Genomic DNA, 15,576 nt, shown 5'->3' with positions numbered 1-15,576 from the left:
GGAATGTCTTCTCTAAGGGCTGGATCCTTCTTACACAGGTTACAAGAAATTCCCACTGACTTAAGTGGACCAAAGGAAAAGCTGTGGACCATGAAAAGCTGTTGCTCTGTGTGTAAATGCCAATTCACTTTTGTTACAATGCACTGGTCCTTCAAAATTTTCCACCGTGTCGCTGCACAAATGGAAGTTGTAGTGCTACTTCTAGTGGCAACAACATCAGGGAATATTTATATATAGATAGATAGATATACCTATCTCATAGAACTGGAAGGGACTGGTCATCAAGTCCAGGCCCCTGCCTTCACTAGCAGGACCAAGTACTGATTTTGCCCCTGATTCCTTAATGGCCAGCTTAAGGATTGAACTCACAACCCTGGGTTTAGCAGGCCAATGCTCAAACCACTGAGTTATCCCTCTCCCCAATTGCACCTTGCATGATCTAACCATTTTCAACACACTTTTTTTTTTGTTTGTTAATAAAAGACCCAAGTTCAATGTGATCACAAATAATTATTTTTAATTTGTCATTTGAGGCTGGACAAATTTACAACTACCAACGGACACACTGACTTAGCACTCCATAAAGATTCGCTCCCAGAAAGTGTAGCGTCAGTTTCATTATGCCTGGAATAACATGTTGAATGCTTAATGGCTCATTGTCAGGTAGTTTAGTTCCAAAATGTCGGTTTTCTACATAAAAAAGACCAGACACAACCTATGATTAAATATTTTTTCATTATTTTTTTTTAAATTTCACAATTTGAGATGCATCTTTTTGTATTGTCTTAAAATTCCACAATGTAAGTTGAACTTTTTGTGATCCTTTTAAAAAATATACGTCAATCAAAACATTTTCTTTGTTCTTTAAGCACGCAAACTACAAGAGATTACCAGGGCGAAACTGACCCCGAATAGCGAATGAAACCGACTAGTTTAGCGGCCCAGTACCGTATGCTCAGGACACCCGTCTCCAGCCTATTTCACTGTGCGCACAAGGACTACAGATCCCTAATTTTGTTTTTCAACAGGATGAGCGATGGAAAGAACAAGCCCAGTCCCACACACACCTCTCAACCTTCCGGTGCCCAAATGTAGGATGTAAAATGGCCAAAGATCCAAAATGAAGGACGCAAAAAAAATTATCCCGGCAAAATCCACACAGTGTTGTGAGCTTCTTTCCTTCAGTGCAACTAACACACTCTAACCTCAGTGCAATAATCCTACTTTTCTCATGTCACACTCTCAGCAATGAAACGACAAGGACACCAGATTTGTGTGGATTGCAGGGAACTTCAGGATTAAACTCAGTGCCGTCCCATGAAATGAGCTATTGTCCTGCTGTCGTATGCAGGCAAAGCTCTTCTTGGAGTCAGTGGGAATTCTACTTGCATGAAGACTGCAGGATTATTTCTCCCTAAAATCCTAATTCTGCAATCAGATGCAGCCTCTGTGCAAGCAGATCTGATAGCTTATATCGGAGCCTGTTCGGATTTTTATTTAATTGCTTCAATTTTAATAATTTATTAACTTAATGTGTTTAATTTCTTCAGTGTGAAACATCTCTGTTTTTAATGTATCTAGCACAGTGGGGTCCTAATCTGGACCAGGACCGGTGAATACAACCATAATTATATTCTTTTTGTTCTTACAGAGGGTGATTTTTTTTAAACCTGTCATTTTCATGTGAACTGGTGTCCACTTAAAAAAGGTCCTTCATTTTACAGTGATCAATCTTTAATATGTTTTATCCAACCCTGGAATAGAATGTTATCCATTCCAACGGCCAAACCGTGGAGCCCTTACTCCCTGTTGTCACTTAGGCCTGGTCTACACTTAAAACTGAAAACCTCACATCCCCTAGTGACACAGCTCTGATGGCAAAATCCCCAGCGTAGATGCAGCGATACCAACAGAAGAATGCTTCAGTTGGCATTGCTAACTGTGTTTGAGCAGGCGGTGTTCCTATTCTGGCACAAAAACTCCTTCTGTAGGCACACGCTGTGTCTACACTAGGGAGCTATGCTGGTATAGGATCTAGTGTAGACGTAACTTTACTCTCATGAGTCGCATCTGTATAATAAATGCTCACCCACGTGGGGTAGGGCTCAGCGACTTGGCCCCCAAGTTAGCTAAGAAGATACCCTTTATCCTAGTGAAGATGCACCCGAAGTGTTGGGAGATCAATGTCAAACTAGTTGCAGCTAAGGTTTGTGAGGGGGCACCTGCATATACAGCAGGATAGTCTTAGAGAAACTATCTTTCATGACTGAAGAGCTCACAAGTGCAACATCTGATCCTGCTTGGACAAACAGTCCTGTTTACTTCGGGCGAAATCCTGGCCCCATTGCAGCCCCCTTGCTTTCAACAGAGCCAGGATTCCTCCCCGTCACTGGGAATACAGGATCAGGCCTGGGACATTTCCTTTGATAAACAGCCTGCAATTAACAGGAGCTCAATCACAGGATTCTATCCTCTTTTCCCAAAAAGATGGAAACAAACGACAAAAAGACAAACAGATTCATGTCCCAATGATCCATTTTTTAAAAGGCCTCTCGATATTCTTGTAACTAAAGTAAATCTGTACAAAGACCTGTGTCTAGAGCTTGCTAATTTTATCTTTTAAACTAAAGTATTAAATGTAATGCCCTTCACCCTTTATCTTCAGATTTTATTGGTTTACACAAACAACTGATTACAACTTATAATGTAACGTAGGCTATGTTCTGATGTCATTTGATGCAACATTTTGGTCTATATATTAATAAATAATAACACGTGTATTACTGATTTATTTCAAGTTTGTAGAAAACCGCTGTTCTGGGATTTTGGGGACGAAAGAATATTTATGTATCTGGGCTAAATCCTTCTTCCCCTTTGCCCAATTCTGTTCTTTATTAGGCTCAGTTCATGGCTCCGTCGAATCAATTTTACAACAGTGCAACTCCATTAAGGGCAATGGAGTCACGCCACCATAAAACTGGGATATGACAGCAATGAAGCAGGCCCACGCACTCCAGTGGGATTTTCCTATTTGGTTTGTGCCCCTGAAGCGCATAATCATTTATTCACATAAGCAGTGCCGATGGGAGCTTGTCTGTAAGGGATGTGGCCGTGAGTGAGGGTTGCAGGACTAAGCTCTAATTTTGGAAGAGGAGGGTTGGATTCTGTATATTACAGACACAATATAGATAAACGCATATATAGGTATAAGGCCCAAGCCCATGGAAATCAATGGGAGTTGAGGGTGTGCCACACCTTTCTGCATGCGGCGCTGGGTACTTAGAGCTCAGTAACACACACACAGCAGACACCTTTGTAGAAGGGCTGTGGGGAACGTTATTGTACTCCAGTGCTTTCGGTGGCAAAAGATTGTAACAAATGCTGATGAGTCACATGGAAACCACCCAGGGGATGCTACAGGGCAAATATCTTAGTGTCCCTGCTGAAAAGCTTAGGAGCTGGTTCAAAATCTCAAACAGCAGCAGCAGGGAAGACATTTGCCTACAAAGCTGTGTTTCTGCTCAGGGCTTTGATCTTTCCAGATACTGCTGCTGTGCTGAAAATCGGCCCGTTCAGACAACCCCCTTCCCAGACTTCTGCTTTGGTTTCCAGTGAAAAGAACATAAACGTTCCCTCCAGCGGACAAATCCCTGTAACGCCCGAGTGCAATCATATTCCCCTCTCCGTTCCATCGGAGCGGCTCCACTGATTTCAAAGGAATTGCGTCAGCGTAAATGAGAAGGAAAACTGGCTCCATAAGGCTGCAGAGAGGGTAAGGATTTGACCCATTGTCCATATTTTTAAACAATCATTGCATGCTACACAGATCGGCCTTCCAGGCCTTGCTTCTCCCTTTCCCTGCATGGATCTTGGGGCCTGACTCTGGTAAATGTCTCCCTCACTTTAAATGATGTGGATTCCTCCAATCCACAACCCTTTCCCCCAGCTCCGAAGTCTGCGGGTTGCAAGGCTGTGCTAATTTCAGAGTCTGCGGAGGAGAGAGCAGCAGCGGATGCTCAAAAGGAGGAGACGGCTTTTGGCTTTGACAGGGCTATGAACGCAGACTTAAAAGTGGGTTCTTTTCACGCACCATTAAATCAGGAATTCATTAAAGCCTCATCAAACCAAGGCTTGGATCAAGTTCATGGCCATCTCGGATGGGCCTGATCCTCCCTCTTTAGGCTCTGAGGTTGGTATCCTGCAAAGGTTTAAATTAGGCACCTTGGGACCATGTTGGGTAACATTTTCAAAAGTGCCTGAGCCTAAATCCAACTAGGAGCCTTAAGCCACTAATTTTACCCAGTCCGTCGTTGATTTTTACACCCAACTGCCCATTGTTCAGCTTTAAAAAAAATCAATGCCACAAATATAGGCTCTTTGGTTTTGGTTTCACGCTGTATCATAATGTAATAAAGCCTGTGTTGTTCTCCCCACAAATCTGACTGTCATGGAAATGACATGCAAGTGTACACTTCAGGATTCAGCCCACGGGGCCTGTGTTTCTTTTACACTTTGGCACATTTGTGTAGCTTGTTGCAAATAAATAAACCAAAGTATTCTGCCCGCACCTAATGACCCCAGCCAGGTTTGGGGCTCCGCTGTGCTAGGCACTGTAAAAACACAGAGCAGAACCCAGCCATCCCACTAAAGTCTATGGTTGAATTGAACTGTGTGCATTTCCCTCGTGTTATTATTTACAACGGAACATGATTTTATCTCCTTTCACACTACATATAGCGAGGTTTTTCCCCTCCATATGTGCCTATCACTCTGATTTCCTGCAATAATTTCATTTCTTTCACCTGGACTTTCTAACCAGCTGTTCCCCTCTTGTAATGAATCTCTCCCTTTGCTTGTTAACTGCCTTCCTACAGCTTTTCCACATTTCATACCAACACCTAGAAAAGTACAGTCCCCGCAAAGTATCCCCTTAGGTTAGAAAAACCACCCAGCTGGAAATGATCCTTGTTCCATTTAAATACTAAGGGCTAAGGCCTGCAGGCAAAACTCCCATGGAATCCAGTGGGAATTCATCTTGAGCAAGGATGGAGGTTTGAGCCCTAAATCAGTGGTTCTCAACCAGGGGTATGTATACCTCTTGGGTATGCAGAGGTCCTCCTGGGGATACACCAGCTCATCTAGATATCTGCCCTAGTTTTACAACAGGCTACATAAAAAGCACAAGCGAAGTCAGTACAAACTAAAATTCCCTACAGACAATGACTTGTTTATACTGCTCCATATACTACACACTGAAATGTAAGTACAATATTTATATTCCAATTGATTTATTTGATAATTATATGGTTAAAATGAGAAAGTCAGCAATTTTTCAGTCATAGTGTGCTGGGACACTTTTGTATTTTTATGTCTGATTTTCTACTCAAGTAGTTTTTAAGTGAGGTGAAATTTGGGGGTTCGCAAGACAAAGACTCCTGAAAGGGGCACAGTAGTCAGGAAAGATTGAGAGCCACTGCCCTAAATGACTGGATTGGGGGTTATATTTAAAGCCATCATTGTTGAACTTCAAGCAGTTATAAAACGTAATTTAAAATTTTCATACCCAGCTCTCATGCATATTTGTAAGTTTAAATTTTTACTTGTACTAAGTACTTTTTATTTTAAAACCCAAATATATTTTGCTCGCTTAGGCCCCGATCCTGCAATCGGATCCAGCCAGGAAGACACCCTCTGTGTAAATTATAGCACTACATAGGCAAGGCGGTCTACTGGCACAGATCCATTTGCTGAATTGGGGCCTTGGTCTTGAACTTAAAATTATACCCAGCCATACTTTCCTGTAACACTGAATGTAAAAGATCATGAATGTTCAGTTAGTGGGCTGGACAATATAATTGGTACTGTACAAAGGCACAAAGACCAATTCGACCCTACGCCCTAAGAGCTTAGAATCGAAGCTTGTAACCTACATACCCGAACAAGTGTGGTGTTTACTGCTAGGGATAGCTGCTTTGAAGTCAATGGAACTACTATGATAGTAGGTTCTGTGCTTAGTACTAAGTGGTAAGGATTGGACCCTGAAAGTCAGATGCATAGAAGAAAGGTGGGCTGAAAAATGCAAAGAGGGGAATAATTTAGAGAGGCTTCAGGTATTCCTTGGTTTGGTTTTGTTGTGGTATTTAAAATCATTATTAACTCGCTACTTGTGGGCAATGGAGAAGATATGGGGTTTTTAGGAGCAGTCAAAGATTATTGAAATATGTCAGACATCATTTATTGCACATCTTAACAATGCTGTCTGATAACACCACAAGGCTGGTACAAACTTTGTCTTTAAAATACCATCCGAAGAAGTGGGCTGTAGTCCACGAAAGCTTATGCTCTAATAAATTTGTTAGTCTCTAAGGTGCCACAAGTACTCCTGTTCTTCTTTTTGCGGATACAGACTAACACGGCTGCTACTCTGAAACCTGTCTTTAAAATACCAGGTGACGCTTTTTAAATGTCTTTGTATCGGCAACAAAACGCTCCAAGAGATTGAGACGCCCAGTCCCCGAACAATAACCACCTGGATTTGTGAAAAGTTTTTTAAAAAATCATCTTGGAGCATTGTACAAATTCATACTAGACTAGGAGGAACAATTGTGCTAAACACTATTATCTACAGGTACATTGTGCATGAATTCAAATACTTTTCCTAGTACTGTGTTGTATTTTTAAACTACACCACCCTCAGCTGAGGCTAAACCAAATAGGGTGGTAGAGAGAACATGGAGAGGAAACGGGGTGATCCGCTTGTGATTATACGGAGGATTCACTTCTTTTCCCAACCCCCATCTCTCCAAAATAAAATAAAGAGGCAACATTTTTCGTGGCTTAGGCGGATTTTGAAAACCTGTGCACTTTATGTTACATCAGCATGTGGCCTCCTAAATAAAAGTGACCAGGCGTCACCAAGATTTTCAAAACCGGGGGCCTAAAGATAGTCTCCTAAATCTACATCAGGCACCTAAAATAAGTGGTTTCGTTTTCAAAAGCGCCCAGGACCCAGCAGCTCACATAGAAGCCCATGGAAGCCAGCGGGGTGCTGCTTATCACCTTCCACTTATTTAGAAGAGTAAATATGGATATAACTACTCGTTTCCCTTCCTCTTCTCCCCTGCCTCATCTTCCTCACCCCGCTTCCTTCAGTGGGCCCTCTCCTTTCCCTTTCCTTCAGCTTATCCCCTCCTAACTCACCCACACACCCCAAAAATGGGACACTAACATGCCATAGGCCGTTGTTCACTCTGCTGGTGTGTTATACCCATTCCCCTTCTGTCCTGTCTATTTAGACGCTCTCCAGGGCAGGCACGGTGTATAGAATCATAGAATATCAGGGTTGGAAGGGACCTCAGGAGGACATCTAGTCCAACCCCCTGCTCAAAGCAGGACCGACCCCAACTAAATCATCCCAGCCCCTAGCACATGGGACCCTTGTTCTTGATGAGTCCCTAGGCCCTGCCCCAATAACCAGGACTAATAATAATTAATAACAACTTGGGGCACCCCAGCGGAAAGCGTTGGCCTTGGGCCGCTCCTCGTTTTCTTACGCAGCCAGCTCCTAATTCGACCCTCATTTCTCTACCTCCCCAAGCAGTCCCGCTTCCCGGGACCCGTCTCTGCAGAGAGGGGCAGGCCAGCAAGAGGCCGAGGTGCGGCCCCAGCCCCACTGCCTGCAAAGCAAACTCCCCGGCGCCAATTCCCGAGCCAGCGCCCGGGCCGGCCAAGCAGCCGCTGCCACGGGGCGGCGGCACTTACCGAGGTTGGCGTGGCGGGCGGCTCCCGCGGCGCCCCGGTTGGGCAGGTTGTGCAGCATGGGGCTGTCGAAGGGCGAGGCGCTCCACGTGGTGCCCATCTCCGGGCTCATGTAGGCGGGGTAGGGGCCGGAGTAGGAGCCCCCGAAGCCCCGGCCGTACTGCTCCCGGCTCAGCGGGCTGCTGTACGGGGCGGCCTCCCGGGAGGCGCCGGGCGAGAAGGAGAAGCGGGGCGAGACGGGCGGGTGGGAGGCTCCGGGGTTGTAGGCGGCGGGCTCGGCGCCGGGCTGCGTCCAGATGGAGTGGCTGGAGGCCGGGCTGGCCTGCTGGGAGGAGCCGCCGCTCTGGAGGTAGGGCAGGCTGGGGAGCATGGAGGTGACCCGGGTGGTGGGCACGTAGACCGGGGAGGCGGCCGCCCCGCCGTGCATGAACCCCCCGGCCCCCTCGTAGGCTGGGGGGCCGTGGTTCGCGGCCATGGCCAGGCTCTGATACATCGCGGCGCGAAGCAAGGCCGGGCCCCGAAACAATCCAGAGTGGGGGGACCTGGGGCGGGGCAGGTTACCAAGTTAGCTCCAGTTTAACTGCAACGCTGCACTGCTGGTTATTGCCCACTCCTGCCCAAGGACCCTGCAGTCCTCAATCCGGTCCAGCAAGCCCCAGTCCTCCCTGGGGTCCGCCTTCCACGCTGGGCTTCTCCACGCCGGCGGAGCTGCCCGTCCTCTGCAGGAGCCGGGTCTAGCGCCTTAGCTGCTCCCCCTTGGCTCCATCCAGCAAGCCAAAGCCACCGGGGCTGGGAAGTTTAAACATTGGAGTCTCCTCCCCTCTCCTGCGGGCCGGCTCACACCCACACCTAGCCGAGAGAAAGCACAGCGGGGAGAAACTGGTTAGAAAAGGGGGGTGGGGGGACACACACACACCCAGCCTAGAGCCTGCGGAGATAAGGAGGTTAGAGAGAGCCGGGGAGGAGGGTCACTAGGGGAAGGTGAGAGACGGAGCATTCCCCAAGGCTGCTCCGGGAGCCCCTGGAGGGAAAAAAAAACTTTGTCCTCAGGTACGACTGGGCCTATTGTGTTGTTAATGTGCCGGAGCCCGGTGTTTGATCTGAAATCACACCGGGGCTGATTGCAGGCGACCAGGAGTCTGAAGCTGTCAAGGGAGAAATGAAATGAAGCGTACACGTGAGGGGGGGGTCGCTCGTGACAAAGACACCTACACACCCAGAGGATAGAGAGACAGGGACACAGAGAGAGACACATACACAGATAGAGACGCATGCACACACGAATACACAGAGATAGACACATGCACACACACAGAGACACAGAGGATAGAAACACGTGCACACACACAAATAGACACACGTGCACACATACAGAGTTTAGAGACACATGCACACACAGAGACACAGAGACAGAAACACGTTCACACATACACAGAGTTACACAGACACACACACAGAGTTTAGAGACACATGCACTCACACAGAGAATAGACACATGCACACACACATACACAGAGTTACACAGACACACACACATAGAGAGTTTAGAGACACATGCACTCACACACAGAGGATAGACACATGCACACACACATACACAGATACAAACATACAGAGACACATGCAGACACTGAAATAAACACATGCCAGGCATACATACACAACACGTGCAACACATACATATACACATATATTCACATACACATGCCTGTATACAGACACCCACATACAAGAGCAGTATAAACACACACACATGCATACATACATAGACACCTACAGGGACCCAACACACATAGGCAGTGCAAACGCGCGCAGACAGCGGGCGGGAGAGACGGTACGAAATATGAAATAAGTGGTTATATCTAAATGCAAATGATCCGCTTCGGTTTCCAAGTGAATCCGTGTTAAACAAAAGAAACCATTCTCCGTATTGACGTAGCAACAGCTCTGCTAATAGGAAGCGCTGCGGAATAACTTGGCAATAAATGATCGAGATTAAAAGAAAACGACTTTTTAAAGGCATCTACTAGTAAAGGGGCCCGATCCTCAGGCAAAACTACCCGCTAGCTTCTTGGTGGGATTTTTGCCTAAGAACTCATCGGCTGGAAAAAAAAAATCTCTAGTGATTAAAGAATGTAGAGATTTTGCATAGCCTTCTCTAAGCTTTGGCTCAGGCCCTGGGATTGTAAAACACAAATCAACTAGTTCTGATTAGTGATGGCCCGGAAAGAAATATATTTAATCGCTTTGTCGTTGGAGAGCTCGAATAATTTCAACGCTGCCAGAGACCTGCCAGCCCTCGAGCAAATTCACGCTATTCCCCCTCCCCACACACACCCCAACGCACCCCTTTGGATTTTGAAGCAAAAAAAATAATTAAAAAATCAATATGAAAGCGGAAGAATAGCATTGCATTGGTTTAGAGAGGGGGTCTCAGACACAGAGATTGTGATCTCTACTTTACCATAAAACTAGTTTAAAAAATAAGTCTCGGCGCCTCCAAAAAGTCACAGGACTGACCCTTTTACTCCAGCCGAATTTACAATAAGTAAAGGCACTGATCACTTTTATTAAGCATAATAATGATTCTGATGCTAAGGGCAGGTTTGCTGAGAGTTGGATTGCTTGAAATGGTGTACAGATACTGGACTGCTGCAGTCTCCTCTTTACAATGTTTGGGGAAATGTTACAAGGTTGTTGGGGTTGTAAGTAACATAGTATTTTGAGAAAAAAATAATGTGGAGAAAATCAGATCCGATGGGTGGATATTTCTGAAAATAATTTCCGAAGAACAGAACCTGCAGAGATTTCTTTCGTGAAGTTCCTAATATTCTTTTAATCTTTATTCTCCTGAACAAAAGGAGAACTTGGAAAATTGGTGAACGAGACTGTTTGGCCTTTACCAACAAATATACAATCAAAATTAGTTATTGTTTTTTGTGGGGGGAGAGGGGGGAGACGACCAATAAGTTTAAAGCATATTGAAAAAGTAATACATTCGAAGCCTAATGGAAATTAATTAATTCTTTCCCCATTTTTTATTATAGGCAGTAAAAAATATTTTTATTGATATTGTTTTTCATATGTTATTAATTAGCTGAAACATAGTTTAAAAGAAGATCAAGAATTCGTTTTGGAGACATAAAGTCTGGCGGTAAAATTAAGCAGTGCGGTTTATTCTTTTTGTGATATACTTTTGGATCTAAATATATAAAAATGGATCTTTAGAGCTGTGTTGATCGCTATTTTTTTTTTAATTTACTTTAATCTCTGGTGGTGTCATTTATTTCTGTGTGTGATTAAAACGATAGGAGATTGGCGCAAATAATATCAGAAAAGCCTGGGAGTTTGCTAATCTTTAGTAGAAAGTGAAATATTCTTAAAGAGATTACAAAGTGTATCCAAAAGCATACTTAAATGATATAGCTGTGTCTGATGTCTCCTTCCTTCTTTCTTCTGCTGGGATTCTGGCTAATATGCCACACACTGAAAAAATGGATTTAGTGAAAGGGGAAAAGTTCTTTGATGTTATTTAAATTTGACAAACCAGGTCACTATCCTCCCCCAAAACAACTCTCCGTACCTCCCAAGGAGTGAATTTAGAATCAAAAGAGATAAGTCCTAGATAAGAGCAGATAACCAGCAAGACAGAGAGAGACAAGGGAGATGAACAAGCTTAACACGAAGGAAATTTTGGAAATTGTAAGGGGGGGGGATAATTCTGGAGAATGGGAGCTTGTCAAAATGTCCAACCCCAGTCGGCCTTTATCCCGATCCTCCAAATCTACTCATGTTTGCCCCCTCCCCAGTGTCAGAAACAAACGAAACGAGGGGGGAATCCGTCTGTGTCCCCCCACCCCCCATGGCCAAAACTGTAACTGGGGCTTTGACAGTTTCCATGTCATGGCCAAAGAGGCAGGAGCAGAAACGAATCCGCAGCAGGGAAAAGGACCCTAAGGAGGCGAGCGATTTTCATCACAACGTTTGTAACAGTTGAAAAAACAAAATCAGGGCTGGCTCTGGATTTCGAGGGAAGTGAGAGGCGATCACGCCGCATCTGGGTCCCTGCAGCTGCGAGAAACGAGCCGATCTGACGCTTAAACATCCTGGAAAGGTAACAAGAAAAGATCTACCCACCTTTGGTGCTGTCGGAGGGCTAGGGCACCCCCTGGCTTGGCTTTTCACCTCTAGCTCGTTGGGACCCACTGGGAAGTGGGGCTTTCCCCCTCCCCCTCCTGGCTCAGAAGCCAAGTGCTGCCCTGCCAGCCTTTTCCCTGCTCTCTCTCTCTCTCTCTTTCCCCCTTCCTCCACTCTCCTTCTCCTCTCCCACTTGGTGACTGGTTTCCCCACATCACGTGGCGGGGAGGCAATATCTGTTGCACCATCAGCCGGCGCCAGGCTTCATTCCTGTTTAAAAAAAAAAAAACACACACACACAGCAGCCAAAGTCCAGCAGTCTCTTCTCTGGCTGCTCCACTCAGCAGAGGAAGGGGCTTTCAGCTGGAGCCAGTTTATGACCCCCACATCCCACCTAAAGGGAGCCACGTGCCTTAAAGATCTGATCTTGCATGAAGCTTTCTGGGTCAGTGGCCCTCCCTGGGGACCCAGTTTATGCCTGGCCTCTGTGGAACATGGGGGTCATTGTGCGGGCCCCTATAGATGGGATCAAGGATCCAGACACAGGTTGTGGGGCCGGAGTTCTGGGAAATGGGGAGAAGGGGGCAGGAAAACACCTTCCCCGCTAGCTATAAATGTCCCCTTTGCCGCACAAAAATATGTGGCTTTCCATGCTTCGACAGTCTAGGATTTTTTCCACTTTCCCATGGCATTCACAGTCCTAGGGCCCGGATCCAAAGGCCACTGAAATTGGACTCCCGTTGGCCTCAGTGGTCTTCTCATCAGGCCCCTAGCGAAGGGATGCTTTCAGTTTAGGGTCAGTACCTCAATAAATTGAGCCGAAGGGAGGTATGGCCAAAAGGTGACATTTCTGCCGGGATGTTTCCAACTCTAAAGATGGTTTGGGCGCCATGAGGAGGGGGTTGTAGCTGGGCCCACCCTCTCTTCTAATAACCGCTCTGCAAATAAAACCTTTCCCCTGATTCAGTCAAGTCCCCAGGCCTCCATGTGACAAAGGCATAGCCCCGCATGTCTGCCTAGGCACATACGAAATGGATGTGCGGCCACATGTCAGCCTCTCAGGCAGGTCTAAAGGTTAATAGGGCAATAATAGAGCAATAGTGCTGCATAAAAATAACCATCTATTACCACGTAGCCTTCGGATTCAGATAACAGCAACGACCAGAGATCCTGGCTCAAGCCGGCCTCCAAGCTGTAGCATTTTATCATTTCAAATGACTGATTTCCAATATCTGAAAGCGTTGCTATTTGAAAAAGAATACAGGGGCTATCTAAGACCAAGCCTGTATTAGTGAGTAAGCGAATTCCTCAGGCAGTTACATTTCTATGTCCTGTGCTCGTGCATCCACTTTCTATCTCAGTTACACTGGTTCTGTTAACACAAAACAAACACAATCCCAGCAAGGGATCTGATCCCCACTAGGCGGTTATAATCAACAAACCGCCCAGACTATCCCGTTCCCTTTGGGGAGAAGGCTTTGGGTTTGGGTTTTCTTCATCGGAGGTTTATCATGGGCAAACTGTGATCCATCTCTTGGAGATAAACGGCGATCCGACTGCGAAAGGGTCTCTGCGTCGAAAGAGCAGCCCAAGAGCTGAATGGGAACGTCCCATTAGGTCTAGCCCAGCGGCTAGATGGACTAAGCAAAGAGAAGAAAAATTGACTTCGGGAGACGTTATTAAAGTCGCCGGTGTTGTTTCGAACCCGCGGAGGTAATTGACCAGCCTGTGCGTGGCCACTTGCTTCTGCTTGGCTTCTAATCACTGTACAACTGAATACAAAGCGCGACGTTTTTAGACTTTTTCTTTGTTCCTTTCTTTACAACGCAACCCGATTTTTTTCTCTCTTGGGCATAGGTTTGTGTTTAGCTTTGTAGTTTTGACAAAGTACAAATTCCTTTCTTTCAGTGTCAAGAAACGCGCAAGCCTGATCTACTTTACAAAGCTGGCTGCTTTTTAGAAATCAAATCTTCTGTATAAAGGATGGAGAATATACCCTGGGTAGATCTCAGCTCTTCCTCCCCGAAGAACCCGGGAAATGTTTCCTAAATTGCAAAACAAAACACATACACAAACACAATGTTTTTAAAAGTTCTTGTGACAACTTTAGACGCTAATGGACGCCAGTGATAAGTACATATCTTAGTTTGAACACTTAAACTGTTAGGATATCTGAAACAGGATGACACTTTTTAAAAATCCAAGAAACACGAACACCGAAACGGATTAAATTCCAAAGAAAAGCACCAAGAAATTATGATTATTATTTTTTTAGCTGATCTGATCGCATTTCGGATTCAAACTAGAAATCTCACTCTGAAGCCACCGGCAACCTTTTCCATTAAAACTGAAAACCAGTCTCATGAAGTAGAATAGGAGAAAACTCCATATTCGGAGATCCTTAGCTCATTGGGATGATTTGTTTCTTTGTTTGGTTAGTTCAAAAATAAAATGTGTTTTGGTGAAATTCGTATCCATTTCGAGCTGCTCCGCGAGCTGCTATGGGAGACGTTGATTCGATTTGCTATTTTCAGAATTATGTGTCTTATTTTTGTGGGTTATACATCATTTCTTAAGATTGTATACGGAAGCGTGTATACAATCCATTCACATACACAATCTTTCTCCTATTTACAGGTACAATCTTAAGAAATTATGTATAATCCACATAATATAGCTATATATCTAGGGCTGTATAATAATCTATACTTTTATATATATATATATATATAAAAGTATAGATTATAGATATACAGACATGCATATAATAAATATAAATTAAGGTGCCACCAGACTCCTTGTTGTTTATGCATATAATAAAGTTATGCACACAGACACTCATATATAAATATATGTATGTGCTTGAATATGTGGGTGTATATATACATACTATATATGTGGGTGTATATATACATTATACATAAATATATACAAATATATACAATATTTATACTATATACAATGCATATAGAATATTTTATTTATATATATATATGCACACACACAGATAATGTGTATATGTGTGTCAAATATATCTGTGCGTATTTCTTTAAGCAGTTGTGTATCCATATGTAATATATTTCTAAAGAAGACATATTTGCCTTTTGAGTGTATTTTTCTCCTGCTCTCAGAAACCCAAGCGAGTATTTTCTTTCTCCGCAGCCTGAATGGGACCTGAGCCTATTAAGGTTGATTGAGATTCTGTTTAATACCAATGCTTTCTTTTTTAAACAAACGAGTTTGCCGTGGTTGCCAGGAGCAAGGGAAATTTCAAGGACCTGTCTGCATTCAGTTTATCTCCCGACTTGTTTCAGGACTTTCACAATCTGTCAGCTGCGTGCTCGGGAGTATTTCAAGAATAATAACAAAAATAAATGTTATAGGCGTTGTGTGTGGGGTGGGATTCGAACTCTCCGTCCAGGGAAATTGAATTCCCCTATAAAATAGTTCGCACTTTACATCCCAGGAACGACTGATCCCGACTGGAGAGATAAATCCAATACACTGATAGTGTGGGCAGTTTTCTCTAGCTAATCTTGGAGAGAGGGGAAAATCGGCATATTAATTAATAAAATATATCGTTGCCTTTCACGTTTTTGTAAAGTGCTGACAAATATGATTAATTAGAAATTATATATATATATAAAACGGAGATTAACACAGAAATGACTTTTCTCCATG

At 44.4% G+C, this 15,576-nt stretch overlaps 1 protein-coding gene and 1 long non-coding RNA gene across 3 annotated transcripts in view; one reads left to right on the top strand and one right to left on the bottom strand.

The window, feature by feature from the left end:
- Positions 1-8,251, bottom strand: part of GATA4 (GATA binding protein 4) — a 43,378-nt gene extending 35,127 nt beyond the window's left edge. For both annotated transcript variants that reach the window (XM_065587474.1, XM_065587475.1), the window contains exon 1: positions 7,762-8,251. In XM_065587474.1, coding sequence (XP_065443546.1) covers positions 7,762-8,251 — 490 coding nt within the window. The remainder of the gene's footprint in view (positions 1-7,761) is intronic.
- A 355-nt stretch (positions 8,252-8,606) lies between these two features.
- Positions 8,607-14,325, top strand: LOC135982148 (uncharacterized). Its single transcript, XR_010599334.1, has 2 exons — positions 8,607-11,872; positions 13,804-14,325. It is a non-coding gene; the product is annotated as an uncharacterized LOC135982148 (long non-coding RNA).
- The last annotated feature ends 1,251 nt before the right edge of the window (positions 14,326-15,576 follow it).

This window comes from Chrysemys picta, chromosome 3 (assembly GCF_011386835.1).
Source record: "Chrysemys picta bellii isolate R12L10 chromosome 3, ASM1138683v2, whole genome shotgun sequence".
Taxonomy (NCBI): domain Eukaryota; kingdom Metazoa; phylum Chordata; order Testudines; family Emydidae; genus Chrysemys; species Chrysemys picta.
This window is presented reverse-complemented; position numbering and strand designations above follow the sequence as displayed.